This window comes from Thunnus maccoyii, chromosome 1, assembly GCF_910596095.1.
Source record: "Thunnus maccoyii chromosome 1, fThuMac1.1, whole genome shotgun sequence".
Lineage (NCBI taxonomy): Eukaryota > Metazoa > Chordata > Actinopteri > Scombriformes > Scombridae > Thunnus > Thunnus maccoyii.
Window position 1 is genome coordinate 37564611 of NC_056533.1, and position 24843 is coordinate 37589453.

The following is a 24843-nucleotide window of genomic DNA, read 5'->3' on the forward strand; positions in this document are numbered from 1 at the left end:
TTAGTACTTCCTGTGTACATCACTCTTATGTACTATGGGTTTGAAATAAAGTGAAATCATTGATTGAGTCTTTGATTATATTGGCATCATTCTATTGCTTTAACTTCTGTTTTATTATTGTCATGTGTCTCCATTTTTCTCACAGAATTATAAAACCCTTTCAGAACAAGTTAAATGCAGCTCAAGCTTTTTCCTCAAAGTTGATGTTCTGCAGCTAATACTCTACGTTCTGAATGTGTAACGACATCGGGCTCGAAGGAGAAGAAGAAACTAAATGACTAAACAGACCGCTGTCGAGGTTTGATGCTCACTCTCCGCTCTCCTCCTCTAAATATTGTTCAACCGAAACAAATCTAATGTTGGCCAGAAAAAGACATTTGTAAATCCCTGGTTGCAACTGACCTTGCCCATTTTTTTTTGCACTGTTGCCATGGTAACAAATGAGACGAAGAAAATGTGCTGCTACTAAAACTGTTTTTTTCCCCTACGCTGAAAGCTGAAATCAATCTTCTATAATTACTTTCATGCAAATGGTAGTGAAGATGAGAGGGTTTTTTTTTATTTATTTATTTATTTTATTTTACTCTACCTGAAAAGGACTCTGGCTGTTGTAGTTCTTCACTTCTTTATCAGCTCCACGAACAAGCAGCACTCTGGCACAGTTATCCTGAGGAAGAAAGAGAAGAAGAGAACAAATATTACAATAAAAACTGAGGAAATATCTGAAACAACACAGAAATCCTTTTTTTAATTCTCCTACTTTGTTCAGGAGAAAGGATGATTAGCTTCCAGAATGACATTAGAAGAATGTTTCCAAAGCAGAAGAAGTCAGTAGAGCAAGAACTAATCAGTGTGGTTGAATGTCTAAAACATCCCAGACAACCAACCAACCAACACAAGCAAAAGAAGCAAATACAACAGAACATCTACTACCTATATCAGGAATGGAGCCTCACTCGCTGTTAAGTGTGTATCTATTGCTCCACTCCAAAGAGAAAGAGGGAGTGAGAACGAGAGAGAGAGAGACAGAGAGAGAGAGAGAGAGAGAAGAACAGAGAGATGGAGAGTGCTGAGGGGTTTGAATCTACTGCACAAATCGCCCACAAAGTGCTCAACCACGCATGTACTGTGCACACACACACATGAATATAAATACTTTTTTTAGATCCACAATAAGCTATTGAGAGTTGAGAAATCGCTCTGTGTGAGTCTCTCACAGATACTGATACACAACCATAATCTGTGCAGTGTTGTCAGCATTACAAACATTTAGACATTTAAACATCTAAATTTAAGACGTGCATGAGTGTTATTTTTACTCATGGACGTTTCCATCTGGAGTGGAGCGATCCCACGACATGTTTTTTTTTTTTTTTTTTCCCTATACAAGCTAAATTTATAATGAAGCTTTGAAAATGGAAATGTGTGACATACTTCAGAGCTATGAATTGAAGCAGGAGACATTTTTTTGCTGTCAGACGATAAGAACAGGGTACAATAGCAAATTTGAAGAAAGGTCAAATCTCTAATGTTCATGATGTTGAGGTTAATATGGGATGTTTTCTCTTGCTTCAAATGGATTTTCCTTGTGCTTTCATGTTGTGTTAGTGAGTGCAGATCATTGATGCAGAAGAGGACAGAGGATTCTCACATATTCCCACCAGAAGTTTTTTTTTTTTTAATGTTTTTTTATGCAACATCCAGCGCTGGAATGTGCTCCAAGTACCTATCAAGGAGGAGTGAGAATTCATGCATATGTATGACTTATAGTCAAACAGTCTAATAACAGAATAATCCAGGTTACATCAACCTCACACAGATGCATCCATCATTGTCTTCCTCTCCAGCTTTAAAAGATAACTCTGAAAATATTCTTTATTTCTCTACTTATCAACAAATCTTAACGATGAATTGATCTACTAACAAGTATTGTGATATATCTTATTCCTCTGTGCCATAGAGCTCCGTTGTTGTCCAAAAACTATTAGAAACACGTCAATGAGCCTCACCGCTGCACTGTGTGACATGTTCCTTCATTACCATGAACACACACACTGTAGTTTATTTTGACTCAATCCCACACACGCCGTCCTGCTGCCAGAAATACTCACTAGAGCACGAAATGTGGATTCATCCACCACTGAAAATAATCCCTAACAAATACACCGTTACCTCCTGTTTGAATAACGTTTGCTAAAATCTGCAGTGACCAGCTGTTTTAGGGAATCGCTGAGCCTTTTTAAAAATTAAATCTATATATAAAATATATATTTGTGACCCATTTTTTAAAATGTATGTCTTCAGAAATCCAAAAATCCAATTTTTTTTTAATTAAATGAGACCTTTTTCCAATTACATGCACTGACCCGATTGCAGAATTTAATCAGCAGACTTGAAACAGGTGAAAGGATGATCTCACAAAAGTCAAAAGCACACATTCTCCTTGCTACAGAAACAGCAGAGGGCTGCTTTTGATTTGTTTAACCGGCCATGTTCCAAGGGCAATGTGTTAAATGTTCTCAGATGATTGGCTGTATAAACAAGGGTTAGAGGCTACTGCTGACCTTTAGCTAGCAGCCATGCTGACAGTTTGAAGTGAAGTTGGTCTTTGAGATTGTTCAACTATTCTGTCCACATTCAGTTAAAGGTGCAGTTTCTAAAATTTAGTGGCATCTAGTGGAACAGACTTTGTGGAAGTGGAATATAATATTCATAAGTATGTTTTAATTAGTGTATAATCACCTGAAAATAAGAATTGTTGTGTTTTCGTTACCTTAGAATGAGCCCTTTATATCTACATAGGGAACGGGTCCCCTTCCACAGAGTCCGCCATGTTGCACCGCCATGTTTCTACAGTATCTCAGAACAGACAACCCAAACACTGGCAGCTCTAGAGAGGAACTTTTGCTTTTTTCGCAACTTTCACAGCCACTGTAGGTTCTCCTGCACACTTGGAAGGGGAAGGGGTATTCAGTTGGTTGCAATCTGCAACCTCACTGTTAGATGCCACTAAATCCTACAGACTGCACCTTCAAGGGATGAGGCTGAAGGCTACATTTTTCTCATTGTCAACAAATCCCATGAAATGACCAAAACCGACAATGTCTGACACTCAGCCTGATATTAGGTATTTTCTTTGTGTTGCATGCATCTTAAGGAATGTAAGAAACCTTTAGTTGAGGCACCATGTTCATGTATCATAAAGACAAACTTGGAATAACATCTAGTGTGGGGCCCTTATGTGTAAATTCAGATGCTTGATAGGAACGGCGCCAAGATGTCTGACATATTGACAGGTACATATCATAATTCAACACACTAAGGAGAAAACCACTGATAATGGAAAACATATGTTGAAGACATGGCGGGGTATAAAAGATCCCAGCTCAAGTTGGCTTGTTGTTCATTATATTTGCATGTGACAGGACCCCGGCGGGAAATAAAGCCTATAATAAGACCTAAGATCACTTTTTTTGGTGACACGTGAACCTTTAAAAAGGACACAAATGTGTAGTTTTGTTTTGAAAAAAAAAAAACACTGGACACTGTAGGTTTTAGATAACATACATGAAACAGGAGAAAATAGTGCATTTGTTGGGAACTACTTTCAGTGGCGGATGAATCCACATTTGGTGTTCCAGTATTTCTGAGGAGGAATAAGATATATCAGGCTTTGGATACACACAATACTTGTTAGTGCATCAGGGTATTTGGTGGAAGCTAATGGGGCTTCTATAAACAATAAATTTGAATTGAGAAACAAATAAAAATTAGAAATGTTCACAAAGTTGGAAAGTAGCTATTAGCTGAGGCTCCATCAGGAAACAGTCACATACATTAACTGTTTATTGCAGTTAGAGGTATACAGTGACTAGGCGGTACGGTTATACTTCTGGGGATTCTCCAAGCTGCAGTCGCTCAGAATTGCAGCATCAAAAAACACATGCTAGATAAATAACATGCAAGGAGCAATGCACATAATTCCCCCCATGGGAAAAAAGGAGCCTGCAGGGTTTGTATAAACAGAGCAGAACTGAATGAGGTGGAATCATCAGCAACAGAAACAACAGCCAACACGTGTCAGCATACAGAGTGAACGTTAGCATTGGGCCTTTAAACAGAAAAACTGTCAGCTGACACAGGAAGACATGACTGATAGCGTCCAGCCAGAAGTCAGCTTTTGCACTCACGGTTACCTATACACTTCTCCCGCTACATTAAAGGATAGGTACACATTTTTTCCAAGTCTGTCTTAAAACAATAGTCAGCTGATGACTGAAACAGGTTTTATTCGCTGTAATCATTCTACTATCTCTATCTCTACTAATACTGGCTATTAAGAGATCTCTTCCTCATGTATTTTCAATGCAAGTGATGGGGGACAAAATTCACCGTCCTTCTTCTGAGGCCTCAAGTTAGCTTGAGATTGACTCCTATATACTGTTACGTCCTACCGGGACTTTTTCTGTTTTTTTGGACTCTTTGTGTTTCTGTTCTTTTGACTTCCTTGGTTTTTGTTGTTATCCTTCTGATGCCCTCAGACGTTTTCTGTTTTTAGTTGGACTTTTTGAGGGACTCTTTCATTTGTTTGTTTCCTGGTTTTGGTTTTCTCTGTTCCCTTGTGTGTTCCTCCTGCGTTTTTTGTGTCATCTGTTTGTTTACTTTAGTTCCGGTGTTTGATTATTTCATGTGTCTCACCTGTGTTTCATTTGCAATCGCTCCCTGTGTATTTATATTCCAGTTTCAGTTCAGTTTCAGTTCGATCTTTGTCGAGTTGTCTGCTTTTGTTCGGTGGTTCTGGTTAGTGTTCCTGTGTCTCCTGCGTTCTGGTTTGTTCCTGTGACTTTTTGCATTTTCATTAAATATATCTGCATCGGATTTTCCCTGCCTACCGTCTCTGCATTTGGGTCCATCTGCTCCACTCACCCAGCTCCTTGACATATACATTTTTGCAGGACTGTGGATTTTGTCTTCCATCACTTACACTGAAAGCACGTTAGGATGGATGACTAGAGGCGCTTGACCATTGTTTTAAGACAGACTTGAACATTTTGAACCTATCCTTTAATTGTCTCTTTGTCTGATGCAGACACACAAGACTCAGATGTGTTACTGAAGAAATGGTGTGGCTATGACCAAGCGAAATAAGTGCACATCTCTGAGTATGAATGAAGATAATACTTGTAGTGCATTACGAGCCAAAACATCGAAAAACATTACAAAAGCAACAAATACATTAAATTGAAGAACTTAAGTCAATGGATAAAAAAAATGCAGCACATTTGTTCATTTAAAAAATACATACATGCAATGTTACCATATAAATCATGCATGAGTTTTATTTTTATTCATTTTTTTTATTCTATGTGTTTTATTTATTAGCTGAGCTCAGCTCCGTTCTTGATGCATACACTATGTCTTTTTGTTGCATTTGTTTAGGTTTCTGGACATTTTTCAGCATTTATTAATGCTCACAATTCATTTCTCATCACGGTTTAGTTTTACTTTAGAGAATGATGCTGATTACGCTTGGCTACATGCAGAACGCTGCTCCACATTTCTTGCAGTAGATTTGACGCACAGATATGGCTTCAGTATCTTAAAAATAGTCCCAGGTCAGTGCCATAGTTGTGTGTGTGCTCTCATTCATTTTACACACTCAAACACACACACATCTGTGCTATCAAGGACACACACACACACACACACACACTCACCTGGTTGTATAGGGCACAGATGTGTAGAGCAGTGTTTCCTGAGGCATTCTGGGCGCTCATGTCTGCTCCATAGAACAGCAGATGCTCCAGGTGCTGCACATGGCCGTGACGGCAGGCCTGCACACACACACACACACACACACACACACACACACACACACACACACACACACACACACACACACACAGACACAAAATAATTCACTGTCAAATAAAGCCTTTGACACTTCCACTACAGTAGATTGTAGTTGCAGTAAGAGGCTTTGAACACTAGATGTCAGTGTGCTGCAGAGGAGATAACATCAGGATGAGGAGCAGCTGTACCCTCAGTTTGAACCCAGTCATCAAAGGATAGATGAATGTGTGTGTGTGTGTGCAGGGCAAAGCTTAAAGAATTCTGATAACAATACGATATAATGTGAGACAAGTGCAAAATTGAGCTCATCAGGGCAAAGTGTAAAAACAATTAGAAACAGAGGCTTAGCAGGCAGTTACTGCTGTTTATGAAGCAATTTTCTCAGTGAATTGCATTAAATGTTTGGGGTTATGGTGACAGATGCCAGTTAGTTGTTCAGTGAACAGGGGATTTACTTTGAAATGGCCTATTTATTTTATTTCAGACACAGAGGTTTGTGAAGGAAGGACAATAACCCATATGGCTGCTTATCAACCAGAGCCAGTTACAGTGAAAAAGTATTTCATCACCATGTGAGTAGTTGGATTTTTATGTTACAAAATTAAGCATTTGCACAACCAAACAAAATATCAGGCTGAAAGTATTTGGAAGCTTAATTTTTCAAGTGTGTCTTAAAACAACTGCCCGTATGAACACTGAAACAGGTTTTCCTCGCTGTAATCAATTCCTCTTGTTCATAATGACCATTACAAGATCTCCTCCAAATGTGCTTTCAGTGTAAGTGATGGAGGACAAAAATCCACAGCTGTCGTTTTGAGCAAAAATGTATTTGCATTTGTATTTCATTTGGACGACTGAAGCTTCATATTAGCTTCAGATAAACTTTGAAATACATTTTTGGATGGAAGGACGACTGTGGATTTTGTTCCTCATCACTTACATTAAAAAATGCATTATGAAGGGATCTTCTAATGGTCAGTATGAACAGGAGGAATGATTACAGCAAGAAAAACATGTGTAAATGTTCATTTGGGCTCACATGAAAAGCTGTGAACCTGTCATTTAATGTCACCATTGCTAGTTGGAAGACTGAAAATACAACAAAATGTTATTAAAGTAGTAAGCTGTGTTTGTTTGCTGTCAAATGTCAAATGTTTTTGCTAAAATTGTTAACTGGCACTTTACATGTAACACCTTATATCTGGAAGGACTCCTCTGTCAGTCTGGCCATAGAAGGACTCCAGTAGCAGCAGAGAAAATCATTTTCTCACCTTTTATATAAAACCCATTTTGAGCATTTTAATTGCGGTTATTTCGTTATAATATTGTATTATTATTTCACCTCTTTATTTAATGTGAATAAACCAAAAATGATGGTTCAGAAGTGATTAAAACGTAATGTTCCCGGCACTTTTGTTCTTTTAGTTGTTAATGTTTTGACAAAAGGATCTTAGTTTGCTAAACTCAATGGCTGAATTGGATGAAATTATCACAAACAGCACTTTAATAGCACTGATGATGAAGTTATTATCAGCCTGAAGGTCAGCCTGTCCACAGAATATCGTGACAAGAATTACTCAGAGTCTAAAGTGAAGAGATAATACTTGACTTTCACAACAACAAATCCAAGGCTGTGATGACGAGGAGTTCTGCTATTGAACATGTGAATCATTATGAACTTTTAGTATGTGGTCTTCAAGGTTGACTTACAGTGAACTCAGTGAAATAAATTTTACACTACTTGAATAAACTTAAGTTAGGGATTTAACAAACATTTCCATTGTTAATTAACCAGTTGACTATTGTTTTGATCTTATCTTTCAGTGCAGTCACGTTAGCAGCACGGCCTCAGGGATGGCAGTATTGATTAGTCGGCCCACCACTTTGATCCAGACTGAAATATCTCAACAATCATTGGATGGATCACTATCATATTTGGTATAAATATCCATGGTGCCCAGGGGAAATATATCAATGACTTCTATGATCTTCTGACTTTTCCTCTAGCGGCACCATGAGGTTGACGATTGTGATTTTGGGTGAAAAGTCTCAACAGTCTCAGTAGATTAGTCTAAGCAGTTAGAAGAAATAAGGCCTAATTATACAGCTGAGTATCTGCTCCTTGCTTGGCTGAAGGTAGGATTCAAAGACAATTTAAAGGTACATTTGATTAGAGACGTTTCTGATATCATTAGTGACGATTTGTAAAACTAATGGCGCAAGAAAAGCAGCCGGACTACTGAGTGGGCCATCACAGACTGCCTATCAAGCCAGTGGAGACAGTAAATGTAGGTTAGCAGATACAATGTAGATATAAGACTGGGTCAAGTCATTCATTATCTGCTCTTTGCTTGGGTGAGAGTAAGATTCAAAAAGTGTTTTAAAGTTATATTAGGTCAAGATTAGAGAACCACTGCAGAGCCTGATGACAGGTCAAAACATAATTTAATATGAATACTCAGCTTCTGTAGGAGAGCTCACCCAACTTTTGGAACATATCATTATGTGTATTGATAACTATTACATAACTTGTCAGGAACCTATAGAAAACTTGATTGATTCCCTAACTTTTCATCTAGCGCCATCATCAGGTCAAAATTTCAATTTGTCCAGTACTTGAATTTATGATGAAATACTTGCAAAACTAATGACATTCCCATCAGACTTTAATACTAATTAGCAAATATTAGCATGCTATTACACTAAACTAAGATGTCAAACATGGTATAAACATTATGCTAAATGATAGCATGTTAGCATGCTAGTACACTAAACTAAGATGTCAAACATGGTATAAACGTTATGCTAAATGCCAGCATGTTAACATGCTAGTACACTAAACTAAGATGTCAAACATGGTATAAACATTATGCTAAATGCCAGCATGTTAGCATGGTGATATTAGCATTTAGCTCAAAGCCCTGCTGTAAGTGCAGCCTCACAGAGCATGGCTGTAGATTCTTAGTTACTTGATAAATGACTTAACAATCAAATATAATCTAATGCAGATGATGTGTTTTCAGTCTCTTATATACAGTATCTTTGGATATGGACGGGAACAAGTACTGATAAGGAAAGATGGGGGCCGGCTGGAAAAACTGGGGACTGGGGATTGGACAGTACAACAAGAGGTCTTAATGATGTTATGAATCTCTACAATTCTTTTATGGTTTTTGTGGGTTTTATTTTATGTACTGAGCATCTACATTTTATATTTCCTTAATTAGCATTGGATGTTAAGGACGTGAGCACTAAAGTTTCCAGGATTTTATGCATGAATAGACACAACCTTGAACTTTGACCTAGCAGCGGCCATTCTGTTGTTCACTGTCCTGCCTGACAGCTGATTGTTATCGTGTCTGAAATGGGGACAGACAGAGGAAGGCACAGATTTTGCAACTTGACAGGGAGAGAGATATAAGTAATCTGATAAAGCTGATGGCCTGAACACACACACACACACACACATGCACGCTCATACACATAACACTGTGTGGAGACGCTCATAGTGTGTTACTGCTGCAGGGTGGCTCTCCTTAAACAGCTTTATCTTCTTCAGCGGGTAACAGCTGCCAAGACAGTCGCCCACAGGCAGGGAAAGCTGTGTGTCTTTGTGTGGTTTAGTAATGCTTTCCCAATACAAGCTGCTCCAAATAACCAAACAGTCAAAAATCCCTCTGTGCATGCAAGGGCACCTGGGGAATCTAGCAATGTGTGTGTGTACCTGGTGAACTTCATGCCAGCCGTTCTCATCCTGGCAGCAGACGGATGCGTGGTGGTTCAGCAGGAGCTCGCAGCAGCCCGGATCTCCTCCCACCACCACGCTGTGATACAGAGGAGTCAGACCGCGGCTGTCCTTGTAGTCTGGAGAAGCTCCCAACTCCAGCAGTGTCTGAGGGGTAATAGGTGTGCAGGGGGGGGGGGGCGTCAAAGAGAGACAGAAGAGTGATTGTCTCTTTTATGGACAATTTATAATAATAATGATCATTATCATCATAAAAACCTTAATTTCAGTGCAAGTTCTTTTTTCAAACAAATGGTACAAAGTGCTTTAACCTCCCACAAAAGACAAAGAACAACTGATTAAAATATCAAAGCTGATAAAAGTTTAAAAAAAAAAAAAGTTATGCATTATGAAACTGCCTGTTCATAAAAGTGCACTGTTAGAGAGATCTAAAAGATAAAACTGACTTTAAGGTCTTAACTCCTCAGGAAGGTCTGACAGCAAAATCCTTGTATTTTCTCATCTTTAGCCTACACTTCACTAGAACAGCCAGAGATGTCATCCCTTTACTTCTAACTGTGCTGCTAAATGACAGGTCTGCCCTGCATAACAATCTGATGTTGAAATGGTCAGGCTTGTACAATGAAATGAAGAGAGGGAGAGCAGGATAAAAAAAAGTGATCATCCTCTACCGTGAGTGTGACCAGGTTCTTGGACCTCGCAGCTTTGTGGAGGGCAGTCATGCCGTCTTTGGCTCTGAAGTCCAAGTGAGCTCCTCCGTTCTTCAGCACCTTGATCATCTCCACCACATTGTCCAGATGTGCTGCAAATGTCAACGGGCTCTCTAGAGAAACAAGTCACAGAGAATATTTTTAGTGTTGCAATGTGTCTGAAACAGACAGCAGGAATAAAAAAAACATCCTGCAGGTTTGCTTTTGATTTAAGGAAATTGTCTTTAAGTATCCTTTTCTGCTTGTTTGTTTCTATAGAGCCTCAAACACACTAAAACTAATACTGAGATTTAAATGACTTCTAGCAAAAACACAGCAGCAGCACACATCACTCCAGGGACTGATGCTGAGGTTGTGATTGGTACGAACCACCTGGGAAAAGTTTGCTTTGTTGCTTTCATCCTCTTTGCTTTGATTAAGTTCACATTGTTCAATTACATGCAAACTAAAGCTCGTTAAGTCACATGATGCAGACATTTAATAACCAGACATCCCACCTGTAAAGCAACATCACCAGGGAAGCCAGACGTCGTTAAGCGTTTGTCTATTTTCTTATTTTCTGGAAACTCGCAGGTTGAAACAAGCATAATAATAAGTAACACAGAAATCAGACAAGCCTGGTTCCTGTCAGGTTAACTGCTGTTTCCATCTTCCATCCAGACTGATACAGAGTCTGTTGATCCAGTAAACTACATAATCACAGCACTGAAAAGCACTGGTGATAGATTTTGGCAGCAAAAGAGTGTGAAAACAACGATTCCAGCTATGTCGAAATAAATTGAAGCCCCGGTTTTTTTGTGAAGTTGAAGTTGTTTTGCCTCTCATTGAAACTGTGTGCAGAATGTCTGCTGTGGAAGGAGGTCATCCACTGTTCTCTGTGCCATGTTGCTGACTTTATCCAAATTGTATTTATTTTATTCCATACTTTATTAATTTTCTTTTGCTGTGTTGGTATTTGTAATTCTCAGTCTCTGTAATGATCCAGGTTTGGTTATTTTCAAGCGTAATTTATTGAGAATATTTGTCTCTCTCGTTTTCTGACTGTGCCCCTTTTTTTTTTACAGCAGACATTTTGGCATGTCACAGGAGTTAAAAAGCAAATAACTTATTTTTCCATTCCAAATTTCCAGTTTTAGGGTCCTGTAATTTGCATGCTGCCTCATTATCACACTGTCTTGGCTTTACTGGGACACTGAAATAGGACAGAGCATTGATAACGTTATTATCGACACATGTGAGTTTCCATGTATGATGGGTCAAAATGTCTGCTGTGAGAAAGCAAAATCATCTGCGTCCATGTGTGTCATAAGCTCTGCTAGTTACATAATGCCCAGTGGGAAGAGCAAAAGAGACAGAGTGCAAGTTAACATGACTATAAAATACAACGTCAGGGTCTCAGGACATTTTGGGGTCTGAGTTAATATATATATATATATATATATGTCTTAAATGTTATTTGCCTTCTCTAGTGTTTATAAAAAGCTACATATCGATGGCTGAAGAGCAACACCTCCTATCTGAAAAATGCACTTTTTTGAGAAAACTAAAAAAAAACTTGTTGTTTTCTTGCAGAATGCTATTTGTTAAGGATACCCAATACATAATACACTGTTTTTGGACTATAATACTATATTATGTGTTAACAATACCGTATACAATACCACATAATATAGTAATATAGTCCAAAAACAGTGTATTATGTATTAGGTATCCTTAACAAATAGCGTTCTGCAAGAAAACAACAAGTTTTCTCAAAAAAGTGCATTTTTCAAATAGGAGGTTTTGTTCTTCGGCCATTGATATGAGCTGTTGAACAGTTGTTGTCAGCTGCATCATGTAAAAGATCTATTTAAAGGTTGTTTCCTGAAGTTGACTTACATTAGACTCCCACTTACTGTATGACAAACAGCACCACAGTTCATTTGTAGCACGCCTGAGACTCAATTTTAGTCTCTTCGCTGCGGTTAAGTGGTAGTTATTCAGGTTTGAGCGACACTGCACTCACTGGCTGAAATGAGCTCAAATAAAAAGGAGTAAGGGGCATGCTCCAGAGTTCAAATAAACTGCTATAAATAAAGTGTGAATGTGAATGAGGTTAGCCTCAAAAGGAAGCTGTGGCCTGCCTGGTACGCCTTGCATGAATGATGTATGGTAGAGGATGAGCATTTAACAGAAAAAGTAAAAAGATATCTTCTAAACACGTGTTCTTGGATTTTTTACAAGCTTCCTTTTCAGCACACGTCACTGTTCAGGTTGTTGTTACCTCCTTTTCACTGATGTTAACCAGGCTGATTAAAACAGGTCAATTGTCTGTCACAACTAATTGGAGTAATAAAAAAAAAACTCGGCTGTAATTAAGACATGATTGGATATGTCTAATCTAAATGAGGTCATCAAAACAAGACACTCTGAGACGATTGCTGTGTTCCCATTTCACCGTGTACGATTTGCAGTTGGTATGCAATAAATCAGCATACTTTAGTATTTTATCCCAACAGGAAATGATATACATCTGCCAGCGGATGTCAGTTAAACTGTGAGTTTAGAAAGCAACTGCAAGTTGAACTTCACAAAGCGAAAGATTTCATGCTTTAATCTTTAATGCTTTTTTTGTTTTTATAAGAACTTTCTGTAACTGTGAGACCATCGTTCATTCATTTTTTAGTTGTAAACAGCTCTTCCATTTCTTTTGTGCATTGCATTTTGAGACAACAGTGTCCAACAGTGTCAACACCACACAAGTATTTTTTGATATGCATACTGACAGCAGGCTACAGGGAGGCACTCAGAAAGAAAGAAACTCAAAACTTGCACTCAGTGTGAATGAATTATTTTTCAGGGATGAACATGTTGGTCCCACGTTCACTCTACTACTACTACGAGTTGGCTGTTCTTTATGTAATCAATCAAGCGTGGCTAAAATCTGCCAATTTTAACACTCTCAAATATATTTTCTCTGATAAACTGAGTTAGTATGTGTGCTTATGGGTGAAGTAATGTGAGTTAAAGTGGACATATTCTGAACATTTACAGCTCTATATTTATACTCTGGGGCTCTACTAAAATATCTTTGCAAGATTTACAGTTCACAAAACTCCTCATTTATCTTCTACTGGTCCTTTATGCAGCCCCTCAGTTCAGCCTCTGTCTGACACAGGCTGTTTTAGCTCCTGTCTCTTTAAGGCCCCGCCTCCTGATGAACCAACTCTGCTCTGATTGGCCAGCTTCTGGAAGCTGCCCCACAGCAGACTTTTGATTGCAGACGCTATGTAAACAAACAGTAATAGTTGGATTTTACTGCTTTTTCTCCTTCTTTACTCCAAATATTAACTTCCAAACATGTTTGAGCCCTGAATCCATTATGAAACTTGAGAGTGGACAACCTGAATAACTCATGGAACGACCTTAACAACACGCACGAACAATCTGATGTCATCACGAGAAGGAAGTAGAGGTAATATTGCAAACAAAGCGTACAGAGCATGCTGAGGCCCTGGCCTTTGACTTACGGGGAGCATTTTTACATAAGTTAACGTCAATTTATGGAACTTTGACCATGTTTAACGTAGAATTCCAACATTAAAACAGTAAAGAAATCATAGCAAATATCAAAAAAACATGATATGTCCCCTTTAAGTGAGTTGTTGTTGCTGTTGAGGACATTATGGTTTGCATGAAATATTAAATTAGCATGTTTTTATACCTACTATATCATTGTAAAAAAGCAGCCGCAGCAACGTATTTTTTAATGAATTACTTTATGTCAAAATCTCCTGTGGTTATGAAGGGATTGGCATAAAACAGAGCACAGTGTGATGAAATAAGGATCAAACTGAACATTTACCAAAAGAAATTAAATCCTTGTGTTTGCTGTGGTAGATTAGCCTGGCAATTTTCAAGTGTGTGAAAGTTATTACTCACATTGCATAAGGATGAATGACAGCAAGAGGATAAGTGACTTGTTCTTCTGAAGGCATGAAAATGAGCCTTGATTTCTCCCAACTGTGCTGCCTGTGTGCAGACACAAGCAGCCGGAAGAAGAGTGTTTTTATTTCGTTTTGTTGATCGTGTGGAGAGCTTTTGCTGGACAGCTGGAATCAATAGCTGGTAAGAGCTGAGTAACAAGAGCCCTAATCAGCAGAGACCCCTCTCCCCTTCAGGAATAAGGCGTTCATTCAACAATAGCTCTCAAAGCCCATTAAGATAACCTCAATTCTCTGCTTAATAACCATTTCTCCTCTCAGCTCCACCTTTATTTGCCTCAATTGACCAGTTTTCCTGATCTCTTGGTCCACTCAATACTTGCTGTGTTAAGTGCACCTGCGCCGCTGAGATACCCTTGACATATTCATTAAATGGTCAGGAATAAACATAATTGTTCCCCTAAATACTCAAGCGAAGTCAACAGCACTTAAACCAGCCGTGGTTACCAAATGAGTATTATGAGATTTTAAATACAGGCAGCTTTAGATGATTAGTAAATAGTTATTTTGAAATCTGCCAGGATAATCCCTTCTCCCAACACTGTAAGGAAAACAGATGTGCTAAAAAGACCCTCTTAAGAAAGGATGAGTTCTTTCTTTTTAAAGACGGCGCGGCAAGGCTTTCTGTCTCACAGAGTGCTCTTCATAAGTTCTCACCAGGTGTCAGAACCTTGTGTTCAACAGTAAAATGAACACTTCAGAAGCAAACCTCTGAACCAGACTCCCTGCTCATTCTACTGTACCTGCAGTGTTTCAACCACAGTCTGTATGAAAAGCTGGTTTAATTGGAGCCAGTTTGAAGCCCAGAGTTGCAACTTATGGCCAACTTTTCTCTCTGGAGCCAGGACCTTCCAAATAAAGAGTGTAGGGTTTTGCCTTTCACGCTATGGAAACACGCCCCGCTACCTTGGACTGAAGCTAACGCTAGCTTACTGGGGACACTGAACGCTGCACACTTGGGCTAACATTAGCTACTTTAGCTAAACTGTGCTAACAGGACAGGTATCGTAAACAAGTAACATTAAACTTGATAAAATATTGTGACAATAGTCAGTGTGAGTCCCAGAGCCAGGGAGAGCAGTAGGTGAGCCAACTGTCAATCACAACTTTTCATAATGCATTTCATAACGCTTCATCAGAGTCAGGACACTATTAAAGGCTGCAAATTATTCAGTGTGCTCCAGTCTCTTCTGTTTTTTGAAGTCTGCTGTCCTCAAACTGAGAAGCACCAGATTCAGTTGCTTTTTGTTGGAAGATGCGTGGAGAACTCTGTTTCTACATGTCAATCACAGCTGTTAGTCAACGTCCACATGGCAGACATCAAAGCAAGTCTTCAGATCTTATTAAAGTAGCAATAATTTCCAAAGGGGCCTGAATTTAGAGATTGAGACCATAATGACTCCATGAAAACAATGATTGACTTAGTATTTCTAGAGAGAAGTTGAGGTTTTTTGAATGGGAGACAGTCGGAGCATCTAACAGCCATCGGTGGAACTCTAACTTACTTTATTGGCTTCACCCATGAGCCATGGTGGTTGCTGCTTGGTTTCAACTAAAAGCCTTTAGGGTTTACTGTCAGTACTGTGGATCACTGAACCCCATTTCCATTTAGCTGGATACTCATCAAAACATCAATATGACTGGTCAGACAGAATGGCTGATAAACCAGGAAGTCTTAAAGTTATAATGCTGAAGACTTTCATTATTCATATAAAACCCCATTTTTAAAACCCAAGCCAAAAGTAAAAACTTTGTGATATTTTGACTTTTTTTTTCAAATTTCTGGCAACTCAGAGGTTTTTTTTATGTGGAAATTGAACATGGACATAAAACCAGGTGACTGTAAACACAAATAGTGAATGTAGTTGGCTTGAATTAATATTGTTTATAATAATTCCAATGGTTATCCAGGTTCATGATGAAAAACCTCTAAAACCAGTAGCATAATCTACTTGTCCACTGCAGCAATCTAAGCTTATTTTCTACATTCATTGTTCTGTCAAAATACGGTTAAAAACTGTTCTGTTTCAGTCCTCACACACAACCCTCTTAAGATCAGTAGCATTAACTAGTATTCATTATAAGTACAGGTATGCAGTGCAGTGTGCATTCCGGATATTAGATTGCGATTAACTTGCTGTTTTGGTGTTGACAGTTTTCGCCTACTCCTAATTAAATGAGTTAATTCCTAAATTTCCCAAAATGCTTTTCAACAACCCCCAGAACACATGCCTTAATTTGTTGCACCAATTAATTTTGGTGAAGAGAAATTCACATGTGCAAGATTTTTTTTTTCTAGAATGGCTTTGGGACAACCACAGAAATATTCTCTTGGTTAAAAAACTTTGAAAATGATGAGAGCGTTGCATATGCGTTGTTTTTTACTGCAGAGAGAGATGCTTGTAAAAACTTGTATTTCATTCCTGTATAACTGACAATAAAATCTGTTGTCAACGACAAGCACAAGCTCCACAGCAAATTAACTTGAGTGTTCAAGTGAGTGGATGTGCGTGTTTGTAGATGACATATTATTATTATTCCTAGGTTGTTGTCTCCCCAGACACAGAAATCTTTGCCTCCAAGTGGGCCTATGAGGACTTTTAACCATTATCCTAGCCTAGCGTAGCATGAAACACCTGCTCACTTTGCTTTTATGGAACATTTGTGAGCTGTGTTGAGAACACATTGACATTAGGGCACAGCTCATTACTCCGGGCATTGGCTGCCTCCCAGTGTGGTTGTGTGTAAAAACATTGAGCCAAGTCTCTGGCTACAATAACTCTATTTACTCAGGATACAGCAGGCTGAATACACACATTTCTCTCAGTAATGTCTGGTACACATCTCGCATTTCCACACCTGGAAGATACTCAGCACAAACAAAATCTGTCACTGCTGCCCAGAGGGCAATGTACTCTACTTCAGTGGCTGGCTGTTTGATACCTTTTTGAACGTCTGCATATTGCTGGTATTTACTTTTGGCACCAAGGCCAAACAGCTATCTGGATTATAGCACAGTTTACCCTTCTAGCACCATCATCTAGGGCTGAAGTTTTAATAGGCTGTTGGCTCCTGCTGTGCTGTCTTGAAGGGTCAATTCATCCAAATTACAAAAGACAGTCTTTTCTCACTTTCCCACTGTGGTAGCATGCCATGCAAATAGTTACAGTTTTGTGAGCTCTGGTTTTGACACACACTGTATCTGAGTATTTTCAAACCTGTGGCTCAGGAGGTAAAGCGGGTCATCCACTAATTGGAAGATCGGCTGTTTGATTCCCGGTTCCTCTAGTCCACATGTTGAAGTGTCTTCAGGCAAGATACTGAACCCCAAATTGCTCTCGATGGATGCACCATCAGTGTGTGAATGTGTGAATAGATTTCTAGCATGACTTGTCTACTTCCAAGGTGCACGGAGAAGGGAATAACGTCTGAAGAGGTCAAAACGTATCGACAGACTAATGTGTTTTAACATTTCAAGTATTCAACAGCAATTTCACTTTCCAGAGACAATGTCCTGGTTACTCTGGATAATCCACTGACCTGACTGTCAACAGTTTTCATAGAGACTGTTTCTCCTGTAGTAAGTAGCTCCAGGAAAACAGTTTTAGGGTGTCAGCATAAAACACCATAAACAATGGAGACAACATATAAAACCAAAACTAGAGTATCTGAATGAGGTCAAGTCAGGTAAAGTCAATTTTAATTTGTATTGCCCCATATCACAAATCACAAATTTGCCTCAGGGGGCTTTGCAGTCTGTACAGCAATAAGACATCCTTTGTCTTTAGAACCTTGACTTGAATAAGGAAAAACTCCCTAAAAACGGAAAAAAAAAGGAAGAAACCTCAGGATGAGCAGCAGAGGAGGGATCCCTCTCCCAGGATGGACAGACATGCAATAGATGTTGTGTGTACAGAATAGAACATGGAAGACAAGTCCACTATCAGCTCTGTATTGTGTCATAATCATGGCAGGTCTATTATATCCAGTCTGACTCTCCTTGAGTCCCTTTAAAAAGTCAGTGTCCAATCTGGTTCACAACTTTACACCTGTGGAGACGTCTCGAATGGACTCTTCAAGGAACAACTAAGTGCTGCCTCAGCTCCTGGAAACAAAACCCACTTGTCTCTCATTACCTGTTAACCTAAATCCTGTACAAGTAACCTCATACCTGAATCTAACCTGAAAGTCAACTAAGCCTGTGCAGGAAGCAGTAAGTGGCCGCACTGTGAGAGTATCATCTTCAGAATGACGAAAGACCTTTGCTGGACCAGCCACTTGGTTTAAATTGGGATTATTGATGGTCATACTGGGGACCGGGACTCTGGAGAAATTGATGAATTGCTGCTTTCTACACTTCTTCTTTGTTCCAATTTTGTGTTACTCACCTATGAATCTAGATACTCTACATGTTTGGACACAGTCTAGGAAGAGCATGCACACAAATACAACCTCCCATTTAAATAAAGTACTTTTTTATTTTTTGGAGCTCATTTCTTTTTTATTTGGCTGGTGATTTTCTATATTTTATTTATTGTCAACAAATCCTATAAGTGTTGGTGCTTGTATGCAGCCTTACCACCAGTCTCGCTGTCATGGTAGTTGGGATCGAAGCCTCTCTCCAACAACTTAGACACTTTGTCCACCTGATTATGCTGGATGAGGTCCATGAACTTCCTCAGATTGGCCTGCACATCCACAGAAGAGAAAAAGCTATTACAGTGAGAAGACAGAACAAATGGTGGTGGGTGTGAGAGAGAAAAAAGAGAGAGAGAGAGGTTCAGAGCTGTAAAAAAAAGACTGAAATAGAAGTTGTGATAGAGAGAGGTGCAGTGGGTCAAACATAACTGAGGGTGAAAAGTGGACGCGTTTAGGAAACAGAAGGAGACTCGCTGTTATCGATGGAGGAATATAAGGCTAGAATAAAAAGGCTACTGAAAGCAGGAAGCACAGGAGGGGAGATGACAGGATCCAGAGTGTGGCGACTGTAAAGAGTGGAATGGCTGCTTCTTTCTGTTCTGTACTGTTCTCCTGTCTGCTTTCTTTCCAGGCCGCATGATAAAAATAGATAACAGAGCAGCTCCCCGAAGGAGAGGAGAAAATGAGGAGAGAAGAATGAGATAGAGGAAGAAGAAGATCAAGACAATGGGTAGCAATAAAATAATAGATTAAGAAGAAAAGCAGGGACATGGGTGGGAGTAAGACTAAAAGGTAGGGATGTCCTCATCACGTTGTTTTGTCGCATGAAGATTTTAAGTATAAGCCAATACACAGTAGAACATGGTATTTATTTTTCATTTTTTTCCTCACCTTATACAGCTTCACAGTACTCATTCAGGGCATTTATGACAGAAAATATGCAAAATACTTGCAAAAAACAAAGTATTGAAAATGGATCAGCTCAGGACATCCATCTCTATTGCCTTTAATAATCAATCAGTTGCCTGGTTCCAGACTCCTGAATCTTGACCCAAATCTTTTTTTTCAGCTATTCAAATCAGTCTAGTACTGTGCTAATTGATCGCTATCTATTTAGAAAAACAATCAAACCAATCAGAGCTTTGTAAGCAGGATTAACAACGAGAACTTTATTGTCAGAGCCATAATTTATGTATAGAGTTGCAAAGTGGGAGAGCTTCTGGTTCTGGAAGTGTTTTCCCCCCATTCTGTATTCCCATTTCATTTTTTTTGTTTTGCCTGTGATTTTGGCAGAAGGCTAATCATACTACAATACCCATGAGCCTCTGCCACAGTTGCTATGGAGAAAAAGCCAGTCAGAGCCATGAATCAGACATCAGAGTGGTAATGAATTGAAAACTATGGGGGGGGAGATGAATGGGATTTTTACTTTCACAAACTAAAACCAAATTAGCTCCTCTAAGTGGATTTACAGAAATAGCAACTCTTGAATCTGCATATTTCTTCAACCAACATGAGAAACTTTACGTTAACTGTTCGGAAGCAACTGTCAGCAGCTTCTATGTTGACTAGTTTGTGACTCTGTGTAAACACGTTTTACGTTTGTTTTGGCAGTTGGCATACTCACAGAAAACAGTCCTATCAATTAGGGGTGTGCCCGCATAGAAATACGGTATTCGGCAAAGCACAAATAGTGGGGGTTTTTACGAATATTTGTTTCATATAAATATTTTAAAGATTATTTGTTTTCGGGAAGAAAAATAAACCAGCGCACAGGTCGGTTACATCGCTAGCTCAGTGTCTCTCCTCTGCTCCGCTGTTACATCTATCAGCAGGTCTTCATGAGGGGAGTCACATCCACCTGCTACATGACGCACATTTCCTAATTTGGACATCACTCCCGGAGTTGGGGGTGTTCCCCAGACATAAAGCTGAGCTACTGACACACGCTTCATGAGCACTTATTGTAACACTTTAATTTTCTAAAATTAAAAAATAATAAAAACAAAAACAGGATTTTTAAGCCTCTTTCCACTTTTATTCGAATACAAATACAAATAATTTTGCTGCCTAAACAAATACAAATACAAATACTGGGCCCTCTGCACATCCCTACTATCAATGTCACCAACACCCACATTAACATTAGATTTTATTAGTTTAAAATTCAATATTTTCACTGGTTCACTAAGTGCTAGTTTCATGGCTAAATTCTGAGCATACCTGGAAAACATACCGTGATAATGATAGTGACAGCCTATTGAGATCAAAAATAATTTGGACTGAAATAACCAAAGAAAGTCTGACCACAGATATGGAGTACCGGTGTTTATCAACCATGATGAGTCACCGCCAGTTCAATATCTGTAAATGTCAGGGGTTCACGCACATGGCCCTGTGTTTTCATGCAATGTTTTATTAAATGTAGCTGATACGTCCCGTGTGTGTGTATGTGTGTGTGTGTGTGTGTGTGTGTGTCTGCGGGCCTGGTGAATCAGAGTCTGGAGGATGGTGCCCTCTCTCTCTCTCTCTCTCTCTCTCTCTCTCTCTCTGTCAGTCTTTGCTGGAACAGGTTGGGAGGCTGACGGTTGATTGGCTGTCTCAGTGTGAGCTTCAGCCAACCACAGAGCACCAGACGGCACTGGCAAACAGGATTAGCTCCGAAAAGTTGGATCACGCCAAAAAAAATCGAGGAAGAAACAGCTCCATATTAGAAATAACAAGATAAAATAGAAAATCCCCATTTTCTGACTAATGACTTTTGTAAAAGAGTGTAAACATGTTTGCGTGTGCATCTCTTTGCTCCACATTTATAAAAATCTGTTTTTCTTCTGGGCCTTTTTTCATTTTTTCCTTCCTTTTCTAGTTGCTTCCCTTCTCCTTGTCCTGCTCATTCCTGCATTCGGATGTAGAATTAGAGCAGCTGTCAGACAGTTTCCTAGCGCGCCGGTAACAGAGAGCTGCCAGAGACACTTAAGCTTTGGCTGCACTACAGGATTACAGTAGCTATGGGACAGCAGCCCAGAGAAAGCCTTACACAATGATGAAAAAGGCTAAAAAATCTTCAATTTACTGTATAAATTTACTTTGACTCATGTGGGAGGGACAGAGATGAAACGAGGGAGGAAGGGGTTTGCCAGGAAAGAAGAGAGTCTTCCTGAGCAGCATCCAAAGTCGCCGGTTTTCCTCGACTATCAAAGAGGAAGAGAAAGACTGAAAATAAGCCCAACTTGACAGGAAAGCGACAACGTACGCTTGCTTGGAGTGTCTTCTCTCAACCCTTCCCCTGTCACATCAAGCTGCCAAACCAAACACATAAACACTCTTCTCTCAATCAAACAGTGAAGCTGCTAAATGGATAATGCAATCTGTGAGAGCTCTCCCTTTTTTTTTTTATTTAATACTTTTTATTTTGGCAACACCTTTTTGTGAGAAGCGGGCATTAATGTGGTGTTTTCACGCCGCACTTCCTGGAGGCCAGTCGACAGTCAGACTGAGGTGGGCGGTACTGTGACATCTTTTTCTTGAATTTCTTTCTTTGTCTGTTCAGCTGCTCATGCTAGCTCCCCTAGTTTTTTTGTCCTAGCTGGCAATGTTTCCTGCTATTTCAAAAAACAGAGAGAGGAGAAGGAAAGGCAAGAGTTTACAGCTGACCGACAACAAAAGGGTGATTCAGCTGCCTTTACCCGCTCTCTTCTAAACAATCACAGTGTCAGGTGGGTCTTTCCAGTAAGAAAATCCTCTGGCGCTCAGCAACCAATGTGCTTTACTCTTCCAGTTTATTGATTCTTTTCAATATGTTTTTCCCTCTCTGGCAGTATTTTTTTCCATCCATTCACTGTGTAAAAGCTCCTAAATATGCCAGATTAATTTGATGTACACACAAGAAATGATGCACGCTGTCTGTTTGAGTGACAAAATTAATTTGGAATAAACACGTCTAGGTGATGATTGCTGAATTTGCATAACCGGTTCCTGTTTGGGAGCCGCTTACATGTACACATACTGTTATTATTTTGTGTTATATCTCCTAAATGGTAAAATTGTTACCTTTGTATGAAGTTTGGCGATCTGTTTCTCGTCCACATTGGGTTGCCGGTAGACTCGGCTCTTGTAGCGGAACTGTAGAGAGAAAAAGAAATTACTACAAAAAGAAAATCCACCACAAATCAACAAGGTCCAACAAGGCATTTATTAAAGCTCTGTTCCAATAACAGTATACGTCTGGGAACTGATAACCTTTCCCTCAAAACTCGATGGTGAGGTGTTTACTTTTACACCTCTGGCTAGGTCTTGAAAGCAATTGTTCCTCCAGAAAGAGGATCACTAGGGGATCAAGCTTAAGATGTGTCCTCTTTATTGATGGCACATTTAATTACTTTCATGATATCTTTACTGGCAGGCGGCGTGAACGGTCTTTTCTCTGAGGACTACTGTGTTAGTGTGAGCATGTTTAATACAGAAAAGTGATTCAATTGGCTTTTTTTTTTAATATTTTGCCAATATTTTTAAGTTTAGAAGGATAATTTTAGTTAGGATTTACTTTGACTGGTCTTTCCTTTTCCTGAATATACTGTTCCCAGTTGAACAGTGACTATGTACAGTGAGGCTCCGAGATCTAAACAATATCATACCTATCGAGATAGAAACATAACTTGATAAGAAGATAAGAAACTTCAATATACTGTTAATAGGAACTAACTAACAGCCAATCACATCGTATAAATGAAGCTGTTAATAACCAATTATATGGCATAATTTAAGGTCAATTAAGGAGCACAGCCCACTTCCAAAAGTAGCCTCAGTCGGGTCGGTTAAGTTAGCTAACACTCTTCATGCTACTGTTTTGGTATCAGAAGGTTGACAGATGGGCGAGACGAGCGCTCCTTCAGAATAAACTTCACATGTCTGCACAGGAAGCAACAGCTCAACAGTCACAACAACCTGAAAACCTGAAGGACTGTTGTTGTGGATAAAAGAGGGTGTTACTTGGGTGATACTTTGGCTACTTAATACATCAATTAAACAGGGAACAGTTATGTATTCAGATGTATTCTGTTAACCAAAATTCTGTGCCAACAAAGATTGGACATATCAAAATGTCTCAAATGCATCACAGGATCCACTTAATTGGTGTTTCTGAAGCTTTCAGCCATATTTTATAACCTTCATCCTTGGATGGAGTTGCTCAGTCTTTTAACAGAAACCTCAGCATAGTGAACCTCATGACAATATCTTTTGTGTCAAATTATAAATAGTAGTTTCAGTCTATAAACTTCTGTCTCAAAGTGAGCAAACTCCATCCATTGATTAAGACAATGAAATGCATTTGACAGCCGAACCACAAACTTAGTTTATCACCTGCTGCATTACAGCATGATCCAATAAATCAATCATAGTGAAAGCTCTACAGTCTCAAACACCAGTAATTAGACTCATCCCCCTAGAACCAGCAGAAGGCCACTAAAACAGCCTCGTTACAGAGGAAAACATTATTACCTGCTTTTTCCAGGCAACATACAGTATGTGGTGCCAATACGCGAAGTTGATCAGTGTAATTGAGCCAACGTATGAGAGACAGCAGGATTTATAGATTAATAATAACAATAATAATGACTTTATTTCATTATTTCATTGTTGTTTAATTTATTTACTAGGTTGAATTGATTAAATAGATATATTCCTAATTTATGTATCAACAAATATTAAATGGTCAATAAATTCCATTAATTTTAATTTAAATAATAATCTCAATGGCCAGCGTTATACCTCCAAACATGGGACACCCTTGCTGATTGGCTGGGGATACTCTCGAAGGATGCGTTCTTCATCCAGGAACTTGCCGTCCCTCCCGTTGCTGGCGGGCTGGAAAAGCCCGTAGTTGAGCACGTCCTTCAGGCTCTGATTAAGCGTACAGAGGATCCGCTGCTTGGCAACCCAAACGGTCGCATCCGGGTTGAAACGCATGCATTTCTGGTCGGGTTAGAGGAGCGGAGGAGAGAGTGAAAGTGTGTCAGAGAGGAGAGGAGGAAAAAAAAACAAACCAAATTGATTAGAAAGTGATGACTGGAGTGTTGGTTGGCAGTCACAGCAATCAACACAAATGAAATATTCATCTTTGAAATAAGAAACA

At 39.2% G+C, this 24843-nt stretch overlaps 1 protein-coding gene across 2 annotated transcripts in view; it reads right to left on the reverse strand.

Moving 5' to 3' along the window:
• LOC121894790 (SH3 and multiple ankyrin repeat domains protein 2-like) overlaps window positions 1-24843 on the reverse strand; it is a 253666-nt gene that overhangs the window by 144885 nt on the left and 83938 nt on the right. For both annotated transcript variants that reach the window (XM_042407673.1, XM_042407742.1), the window contains 7 exons: window positions 24480-24683; window positions 22761-22832; window positions 18871-18979; window positions 10270-10421; window positions 9578-9745; window positions 5718-5834; window positions 590-667 (listed from right to left, as the gene is read on the reverse strand). In XM_042407673.1, coding sequence (XP_042263607.1) covers window positions 590-667; window positions 5718-5834; window positions 9578-9745; window positions 10270-10421; window positions 18871-18979; window positions 22761-22832; window positions 24480-24683 — 900 coding nt within the window. The remainder of the gene's footprint in view (window positions 1-589; window positions 668-5717; window positions 5835-9577; window positions 9746-10269; window positions 10422-18870; window positions 18980-22760; window positions 22833-24479; window positions 24684-24843) is intronic.